This window comes from Candoia aspera, chromosome 14 (assembly GCF_035149785.1).
Source record: "Candoia aspera isolate rCanAsp1 chromosome 14, rCanAsp1.hap2, whole genome shotgun sequence".
NCBI classification, from domain to species: domain Eukaryota; kingdom Metazoa; phylum Chordata; class Lepidosauria; order Squamata; family Boidae; genus Candoia; species Candoia aspera.
Window position 1 is genome coordinate 4456512 of NC_086166.1, and position 24341 is coordinate 4480852.

At 49.0% G+C, this 24341-nt stretch overlaps 1 protein-coding gene across 1 annotated transcript; it reads right to left on the minus strand.

The window, feature by feature from the left end:
• Window positions 1-4336: 4336 nt before the first annotated feature.
• Window positions 4337-23035, minus strand: FBXL18 (F-box and leucine rich repeat protein 18). The gene is made up of 5 exons (XM_063314835.1): window positions 22884-23035; window positions 20961-21161; window positions 17598-19147; window positions 16387-16605; window positions 4337-4972 (listed from the first exon to the last, which is right to left on the minus strand). The coding sequence occupies exons 1-5, from the start codon at window positions 22899-22901 to the stop codon at window positions 4816-4818; spliced, it is 2145 nt and encodes a 714-aa protein (XP_063170905.1). The 5' UTR covers window positions 22902-23035; the 3' UTR covers window positions 4337-4815.
• Between the last annotated feature and the right edge of the window lie 1306 nt (window positions 23036-24341).

The window sequence follows — 24341 nt, forward strand, 5'->3', positions numbered from 1 at the left end:
TTTTTTTATTATTTTAAAAAAACTTTTTTTTTTTTTTTACAAAAAGTAATAATCCAACTGAGAAAAAGGCATGGTGGATGCAGATTCCAATCATCTAAGGGAGTTCTTATTGGAATTCCAAAATACCCTAGAAGCTGCTTTATATGCAGATGGCCTCAAGTTGAGTCCTTGACATCTCCAGGCAGGGCTGGAAAACCAGCTGAAGCCCTGGAGACTAGTCAACAGACGGGTTCATTAGCTCTTGTGGTTTGTAAACCATTCAACTCATCTAACAGGTGCCATTTGATGTTCTGGAAGAGGTACAACTCAGTGTTCAGCTGTTAATAAATGGTTGCCATTTTCCTCCCACCACGTCTGCAGCACAGGAGACAGGACTGCTGGATAAGCAAATACAGGAAGGGGTAACGGGGTCGCTCTACAGCAAATTAAGTCTTGAGAACAGCATGTGTGACTTCCACCTTCAACCATGACCGTTTTCTTCTGCCAATGGCGTTTCTGAGAGATGTATGGCAGATTGATCCTTTGAGTCTTCCAGGAGGGGTGAAAAGATGGAGACCCATGTCGCCCTGGCTGTTAATGTTGCTCAATGAATCAGTCAGGAGACCTCTGTGAGTCCCCACAGCCTGGTCCCAAGCGAGGCACCATTTCTACAGCAGACCTGCTCATGTTCCTTGGCCACTTTGCACCACTGGCCAAAGGGGATGTGGCTTTGCTGAATACTTAGATCTGTGCATTTAAACTTATTTGGTTGCATTTATTCAGGGATAGGCTCCCTGGAAATTCAGGAATATGAAACTCTTCAGATTTCAAAAGCTCTTTGCACAGAATCTGACTTTCCTAACAACCTGCTGTGAGAGAAGAGGATGCCTCAAAGAAGGTGGCTGAATTGGTCCCTTTGGGCAGGCAGCACAGTCCTCCAGCGGTCCACTCACCATTGTAAAATACCTCTTTTGGGGGGAAACCTGGGGCCAAGTGATTTGTATGTGGTGATCTGGCCAGGGGACAGAGGCCAGGCCAAATGTAAGAAAGTGCTTTAAATTGGTTTGGGCCACTTACCTGTGGCCATCGCAATTCTGCTTAAGCAGAAGCCAGGTGCAGCACGGGTGACCAGACTTATTTCAACTCGAAATGCTCAGAAATGATCATAGGAGTTTGGACATCTGACCTGAGTCCTGTATATTCCTTTCCCACAATCAGCAGTGCTCAAACTGGTTGCAAAATATGTCGTATCAATACACAGGGATGTGGGATGGGAGAACCAACTGAGACGGTGTATATTAATTTTTGCAATTGAAATGCAAATCAAAATCTACAGAATATATAATCAGATCATGCTAAACTACACGATCAGCCCTGGCTTTACTGAACACCACAGAGGAGCAGAGGAGCAGAGGCAGGCCTGGTTTAAGCATCTTCCCACTAGCCTGATGACGCCTTCCCATTCGGACATTCTTCAGAAGCCCCAAATACACGAGGAAGGTACTAGGTTGTAGAAAACCTTCAGAGTGGCTTGGCTCACCTCTACTCAAGAAGAGGCATCAGCATTAAATAGGTAAAGTCAGGATGGGAAACCCCATCTCAGCTTCCAGGCATCTTGGTTTCTGGAGCTTGGAGAATGCAACTGAGGGCAGAAGTTGCTCATGCTGTGCTGGATGGGTGGGTGGACTGGACCCCTGAAGGTTCAACAGCTGGGGCATCAATGCCGCAGCCCTTACATGATTCAGCAGGGTGGCATCTGCTGCTTGCCACATGGGAGGCTTTTCCTTGTTCCACCAAACACTAGCAGGGACCTTGGACCAGAATGCTCAACTGTTCCAGATCTGAACTTCAGATCTGGCCACCCTGACACCCTGGAATACAGGAGGCATTCTATTCCAGCTTCAGACGAGTTGAGTTGGGACTGATGGTCCTAAGAACCCTGAGGTCAGTCCACATTCTGTAGTACACAGCGGTCAAATGGATGCATCTGTTAAGCTCCCAACCCGAGACTGGGGCCAAAAGACCCCCTCTATCACCTCCCATCCTCCCCCGTGGAAAGCCTGCTGCCTATGATTCAGGAGGTCATAAACAGCCATCCGTATGAGTAGCTTCCTCCCCCTTCATGAACCGGAGCAGTTACCTTTTACAACCATCCAAATCGCCCACAACTACTGGCAGCAAAGCCCACCATTTCCCTCGGCGCCCTGGGGAAAATCCACAGGCTCAGACAGACTGAGGGTCTTCCAATCCTTCGGCAGGCTTAGTGGGGCGCAAAAGCCATTCCTCCACTCCCCTGAAGCTAGCGACCCAGGGCTATGAAGACAGTGAGGAAAGGTGGCTTCAGAACCAAACTACGGCCGGGAACGAAAGAGAGAAGGGACGTGCAGGCCGCCTCGGAACGCCTCTTGCCTCCCCCCAAAAAGAGCAAGAGAACACCGGCATCTTGTTTCTAACTGTGCCTGGCATCCCATTCCCTTCCCAGCCCTCCGAACATATGGCATCGTGCTTAACAACTCTCACCCCATCAATTGGGGACCATTAGGGTGGGTTCTTTTCCCAGAGTAAGTGTTGCCGAATATAAATTGTAATTAACACCGATGCCAAAACGGCACTTAGAGAAAATAAGCACATTATTAACATCTGCTGAATCCTGCCTCGAGAGCATCGGTCGCCCAAACGCTCTCTTGCATTCAGATGACTTGGGACAGAGGGGCTCACAAGCAAGGCTGGGGCGGGGGTGGAGAGAGGTGATGTCTCTGCGCACCTTGCTTAGGACTGTGTCTTCCCCACTGTGTGCACACTACGGGAGAGTGGAAGTTGTAGGCCAAAATATCTAGGGGGACCTAGGTTGGGAGGCAGGTGGTACAGGTGGTAGAAAGTTAACTGCCAGCTCTCACGGCGTCCACAAGCGGAGGGCGTTTGGAGCGCAGAAGATGGGGAGTTCTTACCTTGCATGTCCCAAAAGGAAAGGTGTAAAGCATTGGGTCGATGGAAAACAGTCTTGCCAAAGAATCATTCGGGACAGCAGCCTACAGCAAGCTAACTGGACCCCTGGCTTCATTCAATAGAAGGCAGATTCCTGTTACACACATTGCCCGTGAAAACACACCCACGCGCACAGTTGTTTTTAAAAAAGCGCAGGATAGCAAAAATGTGCACAGAAGTGTTTATATACCATCTTGATAGTGAAATCCACTGTTAATCCACTTAACACTGAGATCGGCGTCACAATTGAATGCCCGCACACGCACGCACGCACGCGCACTCACATACACACACACAGTTAGAGGGACCCAAGCTGGCTGGTGATGCTGAGCACAGAGCAGCCGAAGCAAGTCATGAGGGGCTGAAAAAACAAGCAAGGGAGAGGGGTGCGAGGGCTCTCCCGGCCTCGACATCACGCCATTCTTTGGAAAAGCCACCGTGTTTCTTGGATGTGTATGTGACACCCAGGACACCTGCCCAGAAAGGTTGCCGCTGTCTTTCTGCAGGCTGGATCCTCGAACAAAGGATCCTCTAAAACCTAGCAAAAGTGCGAGTGCCAACGGGCAAAAGGGAATCCTTGGAGGGAAGCAGCCGGCTCCAATTTAGCCCCATGGCCACCACTGAACCGTACCCATCCCTTTAAGATACGCTGGGCAACGCTGGCATTTGGACAAGTACTAGAAATGAAAGGGTCGGTCCAAGACGGTATCTCTAACACCACAGAGACAGCCTGCTTTGAGAAAGCTCCCTTCAAAAGGACGGCTGGTTTCAGGGATAAAAAGGAGAGGGGATGGATGTTCACTCTTGACAAGGTGCACTTGTGTTTTAGGGACCTGAATGGCATCTGGAGGAGGACTATGTGAGACGTGCTGGGCGGGTTCCGCAATCTTCTCGTGCAGCCTAACTCTACGCCGAACCCCTTGGAGATGGATGGGTGCTGCTTTGTCAACTGCTCATGCCAAGTGGGAGTCAAGCAAAAGGAATCCGTAAGCAGTGTACCCCAGCTAAAATAATAAAAAAAAATATCTAGTCTGGGACAAACAGGCAACGTTCAGAACAGTAAGAGAAATCTATACCATCCCTTCTGTGCATTTAATGTCTACAGGAAGGCTTCCTTCCACGCATTCTAACCGAGAGAACATTACAACCACATCAGAACTCTGCTGGCTGCTCCTAAACGTCTTTCTGACATTCAAGGGGTTTTCAGGAAAGAGGAAATGGCTCTGGACATCCAAGAAAGCTGAAGAATGGATGCACGTGGCACATCAGCATGCCTCAGCTATGCAACTGGAGATAAGGGATTGCTACAGAATTCCAAAATCACTCGGATCCTCAGACTTCAAGAAGGCTTAGACTCATTGTTGCCTTTGCAGTCATTTCTGGAGTGAAGCAAAGGATAACCCTGAAGCACAAGAAAGTGGAAAAGAAAAAGCCGGCTGCTTCCACAAACAAGGGACTGATGCGGCTCGGAACAGGAAGGAAAGGGTACATTCTTTCAAATGAAATCCCTCTTACCTTTAAACACACTTCAAGTTAAACAAGAATTCAAACATTAAATAGCAAGGAAGTAACAATGAACCAGAAGTTCCGGTTTCTAGTTGCCACCCATTTCCATGTTCTGCAGGGACAAGGATGGGCTAGAATTTTTTTTTAAAAAAGTGGTGGTGGTGGTGGTGGTGTTGATAAACATACATTTTTTTCAAGGGCAAATTTTGCCCAAATGGGATCCTCGGAGCAGCACCCAAATTGAACGGCATTCCAACAACAGCCACGAGACTCAAAAGCGGCGACTCTCAGCCAAGGAGAAGAAAGCTGGCCCACCGCGGGGTCCTAATCTGGCTGCTCTGCCCATCACCACCACAAGTTGGGCGGCTCCTCAGCCACTCGGCTTTTGAACAAGGTGATCTCATCCAGGTGCATCATGGGGACATCTCGTATGACCTCGGTGAGATCTTCATGCAGGAGAGGGAACACAACCACGTTCAGCGCAGGTCGGTCAGCCTGAAAACTAACCCAGAGACAAGAGGTATTACGATCAGAGAGGAAGCCATAATGGGGCTGCTGTAAGCGTGCAAGCTGCAAGCTGAGGTGCTGAGCCAGTCTGCAAACCCAGACAGCTCCAATCCATGTATTTGCAAGGAAGAGATGTTCCTGAACCTGCAAATCCTCCTTCTTTTACATACAGATGGATTTTCTGGCTACATAACGCAGGATCCATCCTCTGAGAATGAGTCTGCTCAAAACAGACAGTAAATCTTGGCCACCCTGCATGCAAAATAGCTGTCCTGGATCTCAGTTATGGTCTCTTCCATGCATCCTGGCTTAAGTTTGTTCCCCTTCTGACCCCATACCCTCAGATACTTCCTGGTCCCTTGTCTTGCTATTTTATGCACTGCTCTCTCAAGTCTGGCTTCCTTCCGTAACTCCAGAATCTATTGCCCTAAATCTTCTGTCGTGCAGTTAATTTTCCCTTATTAAAAAAATAGAAAGGGACCGCCATAAATTTCTCCCTCCCTCACGCACACATACACGCAGCTCCAGCCTACGAAGGATGCATAATTAATGCGAGAAGAGAAGGCACTGCACCAAAGCGTAGCTGTGCGTACAGAAGCGAGAGAGAGGCCGCAGCAGTTAAATCCACCCACAACATTGATCTCGAGGAAACGTCCGTGCAGGTGTGGGTGCACATTTATATATTCCGAAGCTGGCATAGGCAGCAATCTCAGGATAACTGAGGAGGGACGCAATAGGACATGGGAGGAAGGTGAAAGCAAGGTACGCCAAGAAAGAAGCAATGTGGATATACGCACGCATGCACGCAGAGTAAATCAAAATATTTGGTCCTGGATGCCAAGGGAGCAAATGTGGGTCACTTCTCTCTCGGCGTGAGGAGGGAGCTTTAAGGAACAGGACGTGTGTCACACACTGGGCTCCAGTGAGCTCACTTTCTCTCTGTGCGCCTCTCACTCAAAGGTTACTCCTCCCAAGCCGCGGAGAGCAGGACACCCTCTTCTTCCCCATGAAATGAACGCTAAAGTGTGCGCAGCCACACTGTGTGAAGGGCTGGCCTCTGAAAGTGCCAGAGAGCAGGAGGATGGAAGATCTGCTCGCCATTTAAAAATCAGTGCTGAGTTTCTAGCCCTCTTGGAGGCTGCACATGGAAGACAACAGGCAGTCCTGTCCTACCGGCAAGGGCTGAACGATCCAGCCGGACGAGACGTCAGGAAATTGTGAAAAATGATCTGACTGCAGAGAAGCGGTAGGAACCTCCTCTAAAGTTCGTTTATTTGATGTATATTTCACTTTTCCTCTAAGAGCTCAAGGCAACATGCATAGTGTGCCCTCATCCAATTATTCTCCACAAAAACAATCCTGCAGGGTAGGCTGGCATGACAGAGAGAGGGCCTGTCCAAAAGTCACCCAGGACTTTGTAGCCTATCATCTGTAACAGGGTTTCCTAATGTTGGAAACTCCCAGTTGGGTGGACCGACTCCCACAATTCCCAGCAACAGCCATGAAGGCTCAGGAATTCTGGGAATTGCAGTCCACCCATGTGGAAGCTGCCACAGCTGGGAAATGCAGGTCTGTACTGTCCCATACCGACCAGCAGCAGCTTTTCAGAGAAGCTGGAGACTGCCTTCCACACAAAAATCGTGGCCAGACACTGAATCCCAGCTCCATATTAATTGGAATTAAAGGTAGCTGTTTGAAAATATGTTCATAAATCAGCAAAAAGTTCACAGATTAATTGGTGGGTTTATTTAATCGGGTAACAGTGCCGAGGCGAGGTCTTTCCAACCGTGTCTTCTTCCAACAGCTTCATCAATGAAATCGAAAAGTGCATCACTGCCCGGGTGGAGGGATAAGTGTCCACACGCTTACGGCCCACACCTGACTCCCTGCACGTTGCCAAGTTGCTGTTTCAGCAGCAGAACTTTCCAAGGAAGAAGGCGGGGAAATTCAAGTTGGCCAGGCTCTGGGGCACAGCTGCCAAGGCTCAAGCCCAGGAAGGTGCCCCCTGGAATAAGAGAAGGCCCTCTGTGGACGCAGAAGTGGCCGTTTCTCTTTCTGTTGGCTTGGCTACCCTGCCATGCCCTGCAGTAAATTCATACCGAGCAGGTGCTTTGAAGTACCAGAATATAGGGCGCTGGATAAGTGCCAGCCAGAAACATCACGCAGAGCCAAAGGGGGGCAGTGGGCAGGAGAGGGCAAGGATCAAAGAAATGGAGCCAGAACAGTCCCGTGAAGCCTCAAGGCTGGGTTTTGTTAGAGCAAGCAGAAAAAACACCCCGGGAAGCTGTTTCTCAACATCTTCTGCAAATTAAGAAGTTATTTCAATAATTGGCCAATTAAGCCTAATTTATACGTAGGAAACACATTAATGGTTCAAGCCTCTTGCTTGGCCCTCCCCTCCTGCACTGAATGGTGCGTGTTGATGAAAACGAGCCATGACAACCAGGCTTTCGATAGGGAGCCAAGAGCTGGGGCTGCAGAGGACGAGGAAAGAAAGAGGGACCAGTGCATGCCCGGGGTCTCCTTCCCCTGCCATCCAAAATACCTCCCTAGACTTCCTTCCTTCCACAGGAATACAATATTTTCTTCCCGTGGCTGAGGGTTTTTTTTTCTGCCTACGAATTTGGAAGGGGTTCTGCCTGCCTCTCCTTTCTCCAAGGTTAAAGGAGAAAAGATCTTTTCTTCTCCCACTTTGCATGTCATCTTCACAACGGCTTGGAAAAGTAGCCAGGCTGAGATTCTGTATGGCTCAAAGTCTCTCTCTCTCTCTCTCTCTCACACACACACACACAGGTTCACAGCTAAGCATGTCACAACCCAGCACTCTAAGAGCTGTAACACCACACTGGGTTCTTTGCAGAGCTGAGGGTGCTGCAGACATGTGCCTCAGCATGACTGCAGCCCATGTTTATTTCCATAATCCTTATTCTTCCAGCTATATACTGAGCAGAGCCAATTTGGTGTCGTGGTTAAGGCACCAGGGTAGAAACTGGGAGACTGGGAGTTCTAGTCCCGCCTGAGGCCCGAAGCCAGCCTGGTGACCTTGGGCCAGTCGCTTTCCCTCAGCCCTGGGAAGGAGGCAATGGCAAACCACTTCCGAAAATCTTGCCAAAAAAACCGCAGGGACTTGTCCAGGCAGTCTCCAAGAATGGGGCACGACTGGACGGATTAAAACACACACACAGCACTGGAGAATGGTTTGGAGACTCTTTTCAGTTGCAGAATCCTGGGAGGAGGGAGAGGCTTTGAAAAACCCACACCACTTCCTGCAAGAGCTTTGATTTCCAGATTGCAAACCAAGAGTCTCTTGGAAGGAGAAAGAAGTGGAGTCATACACTTTAAAAATCATCTGTAGGTAAAGATGTTATTTTTGCACAGGCTCCACCTTCCTCTCAATCAAAACACACAAGGAAACCATATTAAATGCATCTTCTAAACACGCTACAGGGCTCGGCTCCTCATTTTTATCATCCCGGGTTTGATGAAACCGGCACCAAAGGGGAGGGTAGGAGAGTAGGCAGGGCCTGCCCACACAGAGCAGAATCCAATTTCAACAAGTGCTTCAGCCCTCAAGTAACACACGCCAAGAAGGCAGCCCCAGCGTTTATTCTTAATTCAAACTGACAGGCTGATTCAAGGGTTCCAAAAGAGCAGGAAGCCAAACAGACAATGAACACTGGAATGAGATCTTAAATGATTCACTACATTAAGCCCTCCACAATCGGAGGTGGGGAGCCAAGCCAGCAGACATGCTTAGGCTAGCAAAGTGGGCTTGGCAGCTCAAGTGCCAACAACAGGCTCAGCTCAAGCCATAACCGAGGATGGCAGAGCTCTTTCAAGGTTGGGGGGGGGGGCGGCTGGGGAAGATGGGACGTGCTCCGGGAACAAAAAGGTTCACTGCTTTCAAGGCAAATACCACCCCAAGGCCCAGTACGTTTCCTCACATGATGCACCGGCGGCTATCTGGAGCCACGCAACTCTAACCTGCGGCTCTGAGTAAAAATTCTTACTTCAGGTATGCAGAACCGGTGGACCTGCCGGACTTCTGCAAGATTAGAACTCTGTACAGCTCTAACCAAAGAGCCAGTTCGGTGTTGTGGTTAAGGCATCAGGCTAGAAAACAGGAGATTGGCGAGTTCTAGTCCCGCCTTAGGCACGAAGCCAGCTGGGTGACCTTGGGCCAGTCCCTCCCTCTCAGCCCTAGGAAGGAGGCAATGGCCAACCATTTCTGAAAAACCTGGCCAAGAAAACTGCTGGGACTTGTCCAGGAAGTCTCCAAGAATCGGACATGTTTGAACATATTTTTTTTTTAAAAAAACCATCTCTAACCATGGCCAATGGCAGAAGATACTCTAACCGCCTCTTTGGGCTTGGAAGCCATTCATTCTAGAATGCTAAGGCTCCTGGATGTTATAATCCTCCCCCCTCCAAAAAGAATCAGGGCAACTGATTGCAAAGGCTGCTAAAGAAACTGGTTCCCAGTCTCCCCCACACCCATTAAACATACACACCCCCTCTCTTCTAAAACGTAAAATTGTTTTCCATTTATCCGTTTTTGAGCAGTAGCAATTTGATTTGATTTCGCTGTTAATAGACAGCTTTGGCTGGATTGTTATGGAAGAGAAAGGAAGGCAGGCAGTTACCACTAAAAAAACCTGCTCCCACCACCCGCCCCAGGACCACCAACTGCCATGAGGAAAGGATCCTAGAAGCTGCGTGGTCTTTAAATAGCTGAATTGTATTTTTTACTCGCAATTGGTTATACTGATTGTGAACTGCAAGTCTCCCCAGGGTGGTTGCACATAATTGTAATAAATAAAATAATAAATAACCATCAGGAAGGATAATCTGAGGCAATATTGTGACAAAGGAAGGCATCTTCCTAAAGTCCTACACCTGCCAGAGCACGGCAGCCAAAAAAGAAAGACACAGATACCAAGAAAATAAGCACAGATACCAATGTGCTTCCTTTTCCAGCAAGAATTAGTAAGAAAGATGCACATCTCACACGCACCTGCTCAGGAACTAGCAGGAAAAAAATGGGCGAGTCTAAAACTGGTCCTATGATTCCCAATCTCCCTTAGATTCTGCAGGCAGCAAAATTCAGCCATTAATATCTGGACACCACAGGGACATGAATCATACCGGTGACCCAGAATTTGAGGCTGAACCCCAAGGATTAAAAACATGAGGTTATGAGCGTCTCGCTAGAAAGAGGTTGTCAAACAAGAGAGAGGCCATTTCAGAGAAGAAGAGTTGATGATGATTAATGAGCTGCAGGGATGCGCTCTGAGTAGAAGAAGGGGGGGGAAAGAGCCAAATTAAATATTTAAGCTTGACTAAACGACAATTAAAGGGAGTGGATGGGGGAGGGGAGGGGAAGAAGGAAGATAAATATTTCAAGGGTGTGATCACTGCCGTGTGCATCTATATCTGTGTGGAGGGGGAGACAACTGGAGGAATCGTGTAGGACAAATGAAGGAGTGGGAATGGAGGAACTCTGAGAAGGGATAAGGAAAAGTTTCTCCGGTACATATCAATTGATTGATTATGTGCCATCAGGTCAGCATCAAGTCTTAGCAACCACATAGATTTTCTCCATGACGATCTGTCCCCAACCTGATCCTTCAGCACTTCCAACAGTGCACTCATCACCACTGTAACTGAATACTTCCACCTCGCTGGTCATCTTTTTCTTCTCTTTCCTTCCACCTTTCCCATCATCAGAGCCTTCTCCAGAGAGCTGGGTCTTGGCATCATGTGTCCAAAGTAGGATAATTTGAGCCTGGCCATTTGTGCATTGAGTGAGAACTCTGGGTTGATTTGTTCAAAGATCCACTGGTTTCTTTTCTTGGCTGTCCGTGGTATTTTCAAGAGTCTTCTCCAACACCAAAATTCAAAAGCATCAATACTCTATCTTGCATCTTCAAAGTCCAACTTTTGCTGACAGAGAATAGCACAGGAAATACCATGGCTTACGAGATTCTGATCTTTGTAAATATAGACACATCACAACATTTGAGTATCTTTTCCAAGGCCTTCATAGCTGCTCTTCTCAAAGATGTGGTCAAAAGTGCTCCTTTGTGGATCTGGAAATATCTTGCATCTCAAGGTTTTCTTGGCTGAGTGATGGAGGAAATACGTCACCAGAGAGGCTTTTTCACCTACCCTGGATTCATACTGTTTGGGAATCAAGGCCAGGCACAAAATGCAAATCTTGCTGTCAAAGGCCATCAAGACATCTTCTCTATGTGCCATGCCTCTAAGACTACAGAGCAAGACCCCTCCATTGGTAGGACCATTTCCAGGAATTGAACTCGCTCTAGTCTCCAGACCAGCTGATGTCTCTCTCTCCAACAAGAATGGCTCTGAAGATTCCCTCCTTTAGCCAAAGCATATGAATTTTATGCACTGTATGCAAAAGATTTTGGGTTCAATCCCCAGCATCTCCAAGTAAAGTTGGGAGAGTCACCATCATATACCAAAGCTTCCTATGGTCAGCTGAGGAATTCACCTGTGGAATTAGAGGCACTTTCTTAACTTAATGGATTGATTCTCCAGTCTTTGGCCCCGGAGGAGCCAAGGCAGGAGTTTAATTGTGAGACAGTCACAGAGAAGGGTCTGGAAAGCAGGACATGTAGGCCTTAAACCTAAGGAAGAAACACCCAAACTCATCCTTGACACCATAAATATTCTTTAATACTCTAAGCTCTACTCAAAAGATATGTGAGTGGATGAGATGTGCTAAAACTCAGGTCAGGAGAGCCACAGAGGTGTCTCCATTAATGCAGGAAGGCTGTGCCAAAAGGAGAGCTGAAGGCAAGCTGACCCAGCAACCTCCCTTTGGGCTTCCTTGAACATTGCCTGCCAGGAAGGCTCTGTGCCTTGCCTAAGGCAAAAAAGCAAAGGGCAGGAGGCTGAGGTCCATTCCCAGAACAGAGACTAGATGGGTGAGAGAACAAGCACCTGAACTCCTGGGCAGTGGGGGAGACTCGGGAAAGGGGGCATAAGTCAAGGTACTCCATTTTATTATGGAGAAAAAGCACTCTGGAAAAGGTTTCTCTCTGGTTGAGACTCCCAGTTCATGCAGACATTCTGTGAAGATGGCAGTGAAGAGAGTAAGCAGTGACTACACAGCTAAATTTATGCCTCAGATAGGAAACATGAGCCACTACTTCACACCATATACGTTTTCTGTGTTACAAAGGGTCTGAGTTAGCCAGACACAAATGCTGTTCATTTGAATCATGGACCCGCCTGCAATCATCCTTAGACTGAATGTTCTGGCTTCTTTCCTGCCCAAGAAGCTTTTTAAATGCTTGGTTGAAATCCCAGTGCAAACTCTGGAATCTGCTTCCCTGTGTGATTGCACACATACTGATTCCTGAGATTTTATTATGGAGAAAAAGCACATTTGTCACAGTTCTAAGGACGTATTTGAAAAAAAAAGAAAAAGAAAAACTGCATCTGCTTCTTTAAGATCTCTTTAGACCCGGCTCTCGCTTTTTACTGAGCCTAAACAAGAAAGGTAAGATTGTGAAATCAAGCCATCAGCACAGTTGATTCAGCTTCTGCCTTCTTCTGCAGAAGGTCAGCATCCGATACCTTAGAAGTTAACGTTTTCAAACATCATTTGGCAGTCACCCCCTACCTGATTACCATGGAATCACCTGCCTTTACACCCACACCACCCGCCCACCCACCCAGAGCTGATTTCTTTATGCAAAACTGGCTTCGCTCTTCAAAGCCCCCGCATTCGCCGTCCTTGAAAAGACTAGCATCTCAGGAGCAATACAAATGCTGCCAATTGATAACAAGGGATGGTGGGGGAGAAAGAGAGATGCATCATAAGGGCCCAAAAAGAGTCTTGGCAACGTAAACATTTCTTTTAATGTTGCCCTCTTTTCCCCAGCTCCCTCTGTAATGAGCAGAAGGCTGCTTTTTCTGTTTGCACCTAGCGATAGATCAGTCATTGGGATTCTTTGCTTGGTGTTGCTTCTGCAGTGAGGGGGGGAGAGATGGGGGAAAGGACCCAAGGTGATAACAACTTTTCCTGCAGAATGGGAGGGGGCAGGATTTCTACATTATGGGGACGTTTTAATGAGAAACCACAGCTCCACCTAGGGGAGGCTAAAGACAGCCTGGTTTCTCTGAGGGAGAAGATTCAGGATGAAGCTACAGGTATGGCACGGAAAAGAAGGGTGGGACAAGACGTCACCTGCATGGAGATGCAACAGGTAGGGATTCATTCATTCAAGAAAAACACGAGAGCCCTTTTAAAGAAGCAGCAATGTAATAACGTATTACCCAGTGCGCCTCTTATGCATCATATTCCATTACTACTCATAATGAAATCTGCTTCGCAAACATCTTGGTGGCAATAAACTTTTGGTGAATTGAAATGACACAGTGCCAAATGCAAGGGAACTTTTAGTCATTAGAATACCAGCTGTGGACGAATTAAATACGTTGAGAACACCTTAACTGTGTGGGTGACTGCAAAAGCTTTTGACAGTAATGTAGCTGTGCAATCATCTGCATAAAGGCTCACCATAAACCAAGATTTGCAAAGCACAGTGACCAGTGCTTTGCACAATGCTGCAATCAAACAAAGCGCATTCCAGCTCAGCCCCTTGGGGGGACCCCATCAAAAGTACAATGACAAAGTCTACAGCATAGCATGCAAAAAAATATCCCAGGTTCAATCCAAAGAACACGCAGCAGATAGAGAGACTCTTCTCAGGCTGGTTCACACATTGCACTAGGCCATAATGTGGCTGGGTTGACCTTGGCTTAGCATGGTCAACCCAACCTTATCGCTGTCATGAACTTCTGTTTAGCTGATGCCAGACAAAATTCCGGGTTAGATGGTCTGACAGATCACCCTGATGAAACCCTGTTTTCCCAGAAAAGAACCAGTATGGTGTAATGGTTCAGATGGCATCAGGGAGACCCAGGTTCAAATCTCCTCTCTAAATGGAAGCTCGTTGGGTAGCTCTGAGCCAATCACTGTCTCTCAGCCCAACCAACCTTGCAGGGTTGTTATTGTGGGAAGAAATGGGAGGAAGGGGCACTATGCACGCTGCCTTGAGTGAAAGGTGGCATATAAATCAGTGTTTCTCAACCTCAGCCACTTTAAGATGCATGGACTTCAACTCCCAGAATTCTCCCGGTGGCTGAGGTTGAGAAACACTGATATAAACCAAACAAACAATCAATCAAAGAGCCTGAATTGTGAAAGACAGATTCTCATGTGCCTGGCTATTGAATGCAGCCATCGTGACTAGCAGTCCTTCCTAATCTCCCTTTTTACACAACCTAAATTAACAGCCACACAAAAGACACACAGGAAGGCTCACCTCCTGTAGAGGTTTTCATTAACAGAAGACTCAAGCCCCCCACCCTCCTTGCAGAGAAAGCGGAAAAACCACATTCTACCCCGTGCTTTTAAACTGTGAAACAGAAGATGGTTCAGAGGGCTGTTTCAGCAACAGAGGATAAGCCACCGTCAGTGTTATTTCTGGCAGAAATTGCTGCATACATATACATACCATATTGTTCCAGCTGTCATCTGTCACCCCATTTAAGTACTTAGCCACATGCAATGTTTTGTTCCAAAGAGCTACCAGGAAAAAATACTTAAGTACAAGCCTAGTCCACTGAATTCTCTCTCCTATGGAGGCTGGATGGGTGATTTGAGCCGTCACAATTAGCTTAGCCCACCTCAAAGGGTTATTGTAAGGCTAAAACAGACATCATCCTGAAGGACAAGCAGCTCTAAGTATAAGCCTTTATCAATGACGGCGGTCTTTGCTCAGCTGTGGGAGGCAAATGCCCTTATGTTCTACGAGTGAGAAAGGAGACATCCAACTCCAGATTAATTGATGAGTCTGATCTAACCGAGATCTTATTAATTATTAAAATTACCATAATAGGACAAAGCAAGGGGAAACAGAGAAGAGTCAAAAGCAAACAAGGGTGTATTATATCGTTCACAGTTTGCACTGATGCTATTATTTTTTAAGGGATGGGAACCGAGCACAAAGGCCAGCCTAAGTAACACGGAAGAGAACAGCTGCAAAACTGGTGGCTGCAGGGAGCGTAACCCAACACAGGAAGGATACTAAAGTTTAGATCGGTGCTGTTATGAGAGCCTGGGCAGGTGAAGAATGAATAATAGACACACAATTTCTGGCTCCTCGGAGGGGGAAAAAAGATCCCTGTGGATGAATTCAGTTAAGGCACAGAAGAAAAGTCTGTTGAGAAAGAAGCCACTGACACCATGGGAGTTTTTTATGGCCCTCGTCATCTTGGCAGGCTGCCCAGCTGTCGCAGTGCCAAGAGCAACAACCGTGTGGGGAGACTCAGCTCAGAAGGAAGAGAGATGGAATATTTCCCCTAAAGCTCAAGGAAACATCCTGAAGTTCATCATCGGACGCTATCAACACGTTCCACATCGATGCCGCATTTTCCTGAACGACCACAGCACTGTGGAAACGCTACCGAAAGAGCCCCAACAACAACCCTGCGAGTTGGGCCGGTGCGACTGCTGGCCAAGACAGACCAAGCCCCACGACTCTGTACTGCTCATGCACATACACATCTGGAACCCCATGTAAAAATGGCAGCACGGGGAGAGAGAGAGAGTTATTTACTCCGTCTTGTGAGCTACACAGGCATCGAGATGCTCTGCATTTTGTCAAACCAATCTGCATCTGAGCTAATGCTGGTCTGAGTTAGTCTCAAAGCTGCTAGGAGTAGAGAGCCATTCTGACCAACTGTAAATCCCCGGAGAACCATCCGAGATCCAGATCTCCTTCCTGCTCACCCACCGAGAGAGGCTTAGTGTGGTAGAAACAAGAATGGAGAAACAATTAATTCTCAGTCTAGTGAAGTCACACCATGTTGGTGCTGACAACTGTTTTTCCTGTACAGGTAGTCCTCGCTTAACAACCACGTGTTCTGTGACCATTTGCAGTTACAATGGCGCTGAACAAGTCAGACTTACGACTGGTCTTCAAAGTTCCGGCTGTCGCGTGGTCGTCTTTTGCAACCGTCCCTGCCAGCTTCTGACAGGCAAAGTCAATGAGGATGCTGGCAAGAAGTTGGAAGCTGCGGTCAGGTGAGGTCCTCGCTTAATGACAGAAACCAGGACTGCTGGAACTGCCATCACTAAGCAGCATGGTCACGTGGTTTTTCAACTTACGACAGCGTCGCTTAACAATGGAGTTTCCAGTTCCAATTAGCGTCATTAAGTGAGAACTACCTGTACTCCAATCCTACCATTAAAACCAAGGAGGGAAAAACATGCTAATCGTGATCTTTGTCCTTCAAAAAACACTGCCCAGATTAACACAATTGGAAGAAGCGAAGGGAGAATCTGATGTGATTTCCCCCTCCTGCACTCACCTCCGTATCAGGGACTGCTGCAGGCTTTTGCAAACTGTGAGCGATTCCCCCATGAACATGTGGCACATGATCACCTCGCGGCATGCAGTCATGAACGACATCACAGCATCGGACTGCAGCGTCCCACTCCGGGAGATGATGCAAAAACGCTGCAGGGAGGAACAGCAGCTCAGGGCATGGAAGAACTGAGCATTGGCATGGAAGTATGGCTGCTCCAGCCTGCAAGGAAAAAGAAGGGTCAGTTGGACAGAGCTTGCCCAGTTCTTTAAGGAACCTGAGAAGTGGGAAGCTGAAGGGGAGGAAAGATGGACAGGCTGGACCAGGAGAAGAGATCTGGCTTTCACCAGAGAGAAAGGTGGCATCAAATCTGTAAGACAATCCTTTCTGGTTGTAACCCAAAAAGAGTTTATTAAATGCATGGATTGGACCTTCCACCTACCATTCTCCAGGGTGGTGTTTCTCAACCGTGGCAGCTTGAAGATGGCTGACTGGGGAATTCTGGGAGTTGAAGTCCACCCATCTTCAAGTTGCCATGGTTGAGAAACACTGCCCTAGGGCAATGTTCAATTAAGTAGAATCAAACAGACCTTACTAAACCTTAGGGGTAGAAGAGCAAAACACATACAGTAAAAAAGAGGGAGCAGTGTTACAAACAGCATGAAGCAACTGGGAATTTGGAGAGCTGTTGTCCAACCCATCTGGCTGGGGGGCCATCAATTTAGGGGAACTTTGCAGCCACCTATCTTCAACAGCAGAACAGGGCTGAAAAATTACAGCCTGCAATTTGCCACACCAACCACCAGATGACGCTGTTGCTTTATCTTCTTCTGGAGATTCCTGCCTCCTTTAGCAGCAAGAAAAAACATTAAACCCGTGAACCAGGCAGAGAAAGAATCAGCGATGGTTACAACAAGCTCATTGCCCCATTCCTCAGTAAGGATCAGAGTCTTCTGAAATACCATGAACAGTAACAAGCTCTCAAGGGCTTTCTGCGTATCCTGGCCTACAGCTTTTTAACCTCAAGGGGTAGGCTGGGACGGGATGGGTGGAAGACATCAGGGGCTGTGGAGCAAGACAAACCCTTCTCCTCTCTCAAGGTATCATGGATTGACACAGAAGGATCCCAGACTCCTCTTCCTCGGGTTTCTGGCTGCTGCCCACTATTCCCCGAAACAGGAACAGCAAAGGCAAAAGCTGCTGGGCGCCCTCACCTGAGATCTTGCAAACATCTGCAATGCTTCAGCATGTCCATGAGAGCCGACACATACATCACTTTCCCCATCAGGCCCAGGTTGGCCAACGAGAGAGCCCGCAGGCGCTGGCACTGCACCCCAATGTTAATTAGCCCAGACCCCGTGAGGATATTGGGCAACTGAGCCAACGTGAGGCTCTGCAGGAATGCTAGCTGGCCAATGGCAGCCACTTCGGCATCTCCCACGTGTTGGGCCCGGCTGCAGGGGGGCAGCGAGTTCCGAATGGCCGGCTCGTTCCGCGGCATGGCCGAGGAAAAACTGGAGCCGATCAGCTCCAACCTTTCCAGAAACGGGAGGTTTTCGAGGAGAGTCCGAAAGACGGAGGACTGCGGTCTGGAATCGCTCTGTTCTAAGCAGTTCCTGGGATGGGTCTGCACCCCAATCCGGACCTTCTTCCCAAAACCTTGAGTGACCGTGTGAGCCACCGGCTGAACCGAAGGCTTGTCGACAGTCGCTGCGGCAACTTCAGCGATGGCACAAACGGGCAAAGCCAGAGAGAGGAGGCCTTTCAGGCGAGCCAGGACCTGGCACAAATGTTTCCCCAGGCCTTCGGCACTGTGGTGGTGGGCGGCAGAGAGGTTCAAATGCTTCAGGTTGCAGCAGGTGGTGACAAGGGCCTCCACAATGCCGCTGTCAATGTCGTCTTCCGCCTTCCGCAGTAAGGAATCGGGGGACAGGCAGTGGACGCAGCCGCTCAGGTTCAGGCTGACCAAAGTGCGGAGGTCTTTGCCGCTGTTCAGGACCCTCTGGACGAGCTGCCCGCCGGACAAACTGCAGCGGCTGAAGCTGAAATAAAAAGGGTTGCTGAACCTTAAGTGCTGCAAGAGGCTGGAGCCGTTCATCCAGGATCGAGGGAGCTGCAGGGCGTCCAAAGTCACGTTCCTGGCCATGGAATCCAAGAGGTTTTTAACGGCACAGCTCTGGGCAAAGCCCCCAGGGGCGGAGATGAGGAAGGCGTGAAGCTTCTCTGGTGTCCGATCGCTCAGCACCGCCAAGTACAGCCTCACCACCTCCTGGTTGACCGGGCCGGGAGCCAGCCGAGCATAAAAGACCCGGAGGTTCTGGTAATGGGGTACGTTGCTCTCGCCCACCATTAGCTGTCCGGAGATTATTAAACCCTCCCGCGACCGGTCGAGGATCTCAAAGTACAGCAGCAGCTTCTCCAGGCTGGTGCAGCAGGGAACCACCCCGTAGGACGGCGTGTAGAGGGTCTGCTTGAGCTCCAGCACGCGGCTCAGGGTGGCTTTACACTCGCTGCTCAGGTGGGAGGCGTCGAACCCCGGATTCACGTCGATGGCCAGCGAGCGAAGGTGCTGCAAGGTGGAGAGCATCTTTGAGAGGCGAAGGGAGGTGAGGTGGCAGCCGGACAAGCTTAGCTTCACCAGGTTCTTGCAGCGGGTCACTTGATCAACGGTCGAGCCAGGCAACCAGTAACAGCCAGTCATGTCCAGCTCATGGATCTCCTTCCCAATCTCCTTCATCAGCTGCTTCACCTTGTCTCTGTCCACCTGCGTGGAAACAACCAACAAGACGACCTTTAGGAGCTCAAAGGATCCCAGTTAGGCCAGGCCTAGTTTTAACTATGAAGCTTGGGACAAGTCACACTGGCCTACCCAGGGCCTGAAGACTGTAACACCGAGCTTTACGATCGCTGGCAAGTCCTACGGAAATTATACGGAAGGGCATGCGAAAGTAACCACCACTGACACTGGGGGAAACACCTTACAGGTAGTCCTCGACTTACAACCATAACTGGGACTGGAATTTCCATCGTAAGTCATTGTGGTCGTAAGCTCAGTCATCACCTGACCAGGCCTAATTTTACAACCATTTCTATGGCAGTCATTAAGCAAATCCAGCTGCCCCAATGGGCTTTTCTTTTGCCAGAACACGGCAAAAAATGTTGCAAAACGTGATCATCTGACCGCGGGATGCTGCAACCAATTGTAAATGTGAGCTGGTTGCCAAGAGCCCGAAATGCGATCATGTGACCGTGGGGGGGGTGCTACATTTTGCGACACTTGGAAGTGCTTTACAGGCCGTAAAACAGGCCGACATAACTTTGGACCATCATTAAATGAACAGTCGTAAGTCGAGGACTACCTGTAATCTTCCCTACCCAAAGGCCATCTCTGATGTTAGAGGCCTCTGGAAATCTCTCCAATGCAAGCCAGAAGGGCTGTAGGCCTGCTAGTTGCATTACAAGCCAATAGCAGACACAGCTGTTTCCTTTTAGCCTGAAAGGAAAAACAACGCAGAGACCAAGTTCCTCAGAACCAGCTTTGTTCAACAAATGTTCTCTGGATGTGTTGGGATTACAACTTTTAAAGATCCCGGGTAGCTCCAGCGTATCTGGAGGAGCAACAGGTTGGCAAAAGACTGCTCTGAACACTCTTTTTTCAAGCAAGGAAAAATGGTTTTAGACTGGGAGGCCGTGTCATCCTGAAAAGGACAGGATGATGTCAATGGGTGCGTTTTGACATGGGATCAGGCCTGCAACTAGGGTCTGTGTCACCCGGGACAAACATGGATTCCACGCTCATTTTGGCGCCCCCCCAGCGCGGCTCCTGGGGCACATGCACACTTGCCCCCCCTCCCAGTTGCGGCCCTGCACGGGATGGTGGTCTCCAAGTAAGTGGATCAAAGGGTAGCCTGACCACCAAACTGATCAGGCCTAGGTGTAAGGATGGACAACCCAGAAGCAATAATTAATTGCAACCGGGTGCTCCACCCTTACACATCAGTAGTAAGAACAGAAGAGAAACAGAGGAGGGGCAAGGGACGAGAAGATTGCTGCTAACAACGATCCCACTCACAACAGAGGGCACAAGAAGCTACCATCACACAAACTGTCGACACAGGAGAAAGTCATCAAGAGCAATGAGAGGAAGGGGTGGGACAAAGGAAAGGCGGGAGGCTTAAAGAGGGAGGTGGGAGGAAGTCAAATCCAGTCATGGGTTTGAAGGAGTGAGATACAGACCTAATAAAGAACTTCACATAGCCATTGTGGTGTGTGCTGTGAGTTTCTAGGTTTAGGTCTTAAGATCAACATCCTCACACTAGGTGACAGGATAAACAGACAAAAGGGTTGCATTAATGCGCAGTTATGAGGTGAGGGCAACTCCAGAGAAAATCAAACCACAGAATTTTCTATCTTGCATCCAAAGTAAGAGCTTTTGGGGGTGACATCTTCAGTCTCCTCTTGCCACACAGCCCTGGCGTAGCCCAGAGAGATCCACTAAGCACAGCCCAAGATTTCTGAACACCCAGATCTTCCAGCTCCCTCCTGCTTCAGGAACTTCTTCACCGGCTTTTGCTCACCTGATAATCTTTATGCAGGATCACAGTGTGAGTGAGGCTTTTGTCAAGACTGAGGACGGAAAGTTTCCGACAGACACGCCGGACATTCAAGACAAGATCTGACACAGGAGTGTATCGCAAGATGTGTAAGAGGATCTCATCTGAAAACTCCATTAGGTTCATGCCGATATTCTCCTCCTGGTTCTCCTCACTTGTGACATCCTGCAAGAGAAAGACAGACAGGGACTCAGGGAAGACACCAGAACTGAAAAGGTGGGAAAGGAATCGGTCTGATTCCTCAAAGGAGTTGATCAACTGAGAACTGTTGTGAAATCATTTTTACACGGTTATCTAGCTTCTGAACTCAGCCCTAAAAGGACAGCTTGATGGATGGTTTAATCACACAACTGCTCAAGGAGGAGAAGGAACTATCTTTTTGGGGCAACTGAAACAGCACAGGAACCATTAGGCACCGTAAGGCTGAAGGCTGTCCATGGCATAATAGAAGTATAGGCACACCAGTATTCTGCCTGAGTCATACCTCTGCTAAGGGCTTCCATAATAATAATAATAATAATAATAATAATAATAATAATAATAATAGTAATAATTTATTAAACTTGTATGCCAGCCAACTCTCAATGACTAAACGATCAAACAAAGAAATTACAATACAATCAGTTAAAGATAAAAGATTGCAAGGACGATGAAGAGAAGGGTCTCCCTCTCAAGGAATCTCCTTATTTTGGAACAGCAACACTCCCCTCCTTTCTGTTTCTGAGCACTGTCTGCTACTCCTTGTATCCCCCAGGTGCTTTCAGTGCAAAGGGATCCCCAAGATTATTTTTTTTTTTTGGTTTCTTCAAGTCAGTGTTGAAGCGTTGACTTGAAGACTGCTGACTGTCTGGACAAGTCCCTGCAGTTTTCCTGGCAATGTTTTTGGAAGGGGTTGGCCGTAGCCTTCTTCCCTGGGTGGGAGAGAGGGACTGGCCCAAAAGTCCTTCAGTTGGCTTCAGGCTTAAGCTGGGACTCGAACTCACGGCCTCCCGCTTTCCAGCCTGGTGCCGTAACCGCTACACCAAACGGGCTCTCAACCCGGTTGAACGCCCAAGCCTGAACTGGCTCTCTCTCTCATAGGAATCCTCTTCTGTCTGGACTGTTCTTTCTTGGGTATTGTCCACCGCAAGCAACATCTTGGCTTTTTGGGAACACCGAGGTCTAGCTCTTCCTTGCAACCGAGGATCGTAGCCTGACTGGCCCAAAGTCACCCACCTGGCTTTCGTGGCTAAGGCAGGACAGAGCTCACAGTCTCCTGGCTTCTAGTCCACTGCCTTAACCAGGACACCAAACTGGCTCTCCAAATGAACACCCTTCTCTCTTTCTATCATCATCGTCGTCGTCATCTATTAAACTTGTATACTGCCCAACTCCCCGGTTCTTCCTCCCTGGCGTTTCCCCTCTTTCATTTCCCCAGCTTAAGAGCTCTTAAGAAGAGGAGGGGAAGGCAAGATCTATGGACGACGCGGGCGGTGGACGATGGGAGGGGGGGTCCCACGAAGGCCGTCCGGAAAGCCCTGCCCTTAAAATGCGGGAAGGAAGATTCCAACAGCTGGCGGGAGATTCCAGGAAGTGGGTCCAGCACATCTGGAAGGTGGCAAGACAGACAGCGCCTGGTGGACCTGCAGAAACCAGCCCCCCGAGACCGCCCCCGGCCCTCCAACGCGAGAGGGTCCATTGCCAGAAATGGGACACGCTCCCCCGGACGGAGGTCCCGCCAAGTTGCGACTGCAGCTGCCAAGCAAAGCCACGCGCGCAGGTCCTGCCCTGACACGCGACCTCCCCGGTTCAGACGTGCCCCGGGAGCCAGAGGTTGCCATGGAGACGCAGAGGCGAGCCAGGAGGGAGGAGGTGGAGGCCGCGGTCGCCTCAGCGAGCGAGGCTTACCTCTCCGGATGAGGCCATGGTGCGCAGGCCGCCGGAAAAGACCCCCGCCCCGGCAGCCGGAGATGCTCTCCCTCCGACGCTCGTCTCATACGGCTTCCTCTCAGCCGGCACCGAAGCGACGCAGCACTTCCGGCGCGCTCGTGACCTTGATTCCGCCCACTTCCTGGTCGCCGCGACGCCGCCATCTTGTGTGAGGCGCCGCGCCGCAGCGCCATCTTGGGCGTGGCCTCTGAGAGCCAAAGGATTCCAATCGCGTGGGCCAAGCGGGCGGGCAGCGCGTGGAGGAGACTGCCCGGGCTTTGCCCACTGGGGAGGGCACCCGATCCGTCTATTTGGATTTTGGACCTTCCCTGCAGCGGCATGCCTGTGTCCGAAGGCAATCTGCAAACCCTGGTCTCAGCTGGAGTTTTAAAACCTATCAAATGGCCATTCCAAAATCCTGGTTCCCTCCATATCAGGGTTTCTCAGCCTTAGCAACTTTAAGATGTGTTTTCTTCGACTCCCAGAATTCCCCCGCCAGCATGCATGGACTTCAACTCCCAGAATTCTGGCAGAGGAATTCTGGGAGTTGAAGTCCACCCATCTTCAAGTTGCCGGAGTTGAAAAAGAGGGACAGACAAGTCATCTCGGCTACGAGAAGGAGCCAGATGCTCTTCTGACTGGAACGGAGAAGGGAGCCCTTGTTTAGCTTTCCCATCCTGCCTTCTCGAACCCAATGCCCACCTCTCTTAGGGTGCAACTGCCATTATTCCCAAATCACCTTGTCCAATGCAGAAAGAGCTGAAACCTCTTCCAGTGATGGATACTCAGCTTCTAATGAAAACAGCTTAGGAAATAGCTCTGCTGACAAAGGGATTGTTGTTGAAATTCCCAATCTCCCTTACTTTAACCTAACTGTAACAAAACCTGCTTTGCTCTTTAATAATGGCCATCAGATTCTGTGCCAAATCCATGGAGACATGGATTAGCAGGTCATTTCCAACTATCTCCAGGTGACATCCCTTTCAAGTCACTGAAACACACACAGGATGTTGGGCATCCCATAAGCTGAGCTGCCCAGTAGGGAGCAGAACGCTTTGAATTGATGCATGTGCTAAGCCTGATTACATTCGAAGATCTACTTTGATCAGTGGAGTTTCTGATCATTCCCAGCTTCAGTGGCATCTGTTCTCTCTCCCCCCTCCAAATACTGAAACTTACTTTTTTCCCCCGTCCCAAATGTGTCTTTTGCTCCAAATTGCCCCAATTCTGATAAAGGATTGTTTCACCTGCACCTGGCTATGTGGATCAGAGTCCACAGCCCAGAGAACAAACCCAGAAGGGAAATATTTTCCATTTCCTAGACCAAACCTTGAACCGTATTCAATTCCCCACTCAAGTTAAAAAGAAAGCAATACCCAGCATGGCTGGTTAGGCAGTTTGCTGCTGGTACTAGAAACCTTGGCTCCATTCCAGGTG

What these genes read in the sequence shown, in the direction of transcription:
- FBXL18 (XM_063314835.1), bottom strand. An exon ending in TCCTGCATAAAGATTATCAG is followed by an intron (nt 19,148 to 20,960) that starts GTGAGCAAAAGC and finishes GTTTCCACGCAG; the next exon opens with GTGGACAGAGACAAGGTGAA. An exon ending in CAGCAGTCCCTGATACGGAG is followed by an intron (nt 4,973 to 16,386) that starts GTGAGTGCAGGA and finishes TCTCTGGGTTAG; the next exon opens with TTTTCAGGCTGACCGACCTG.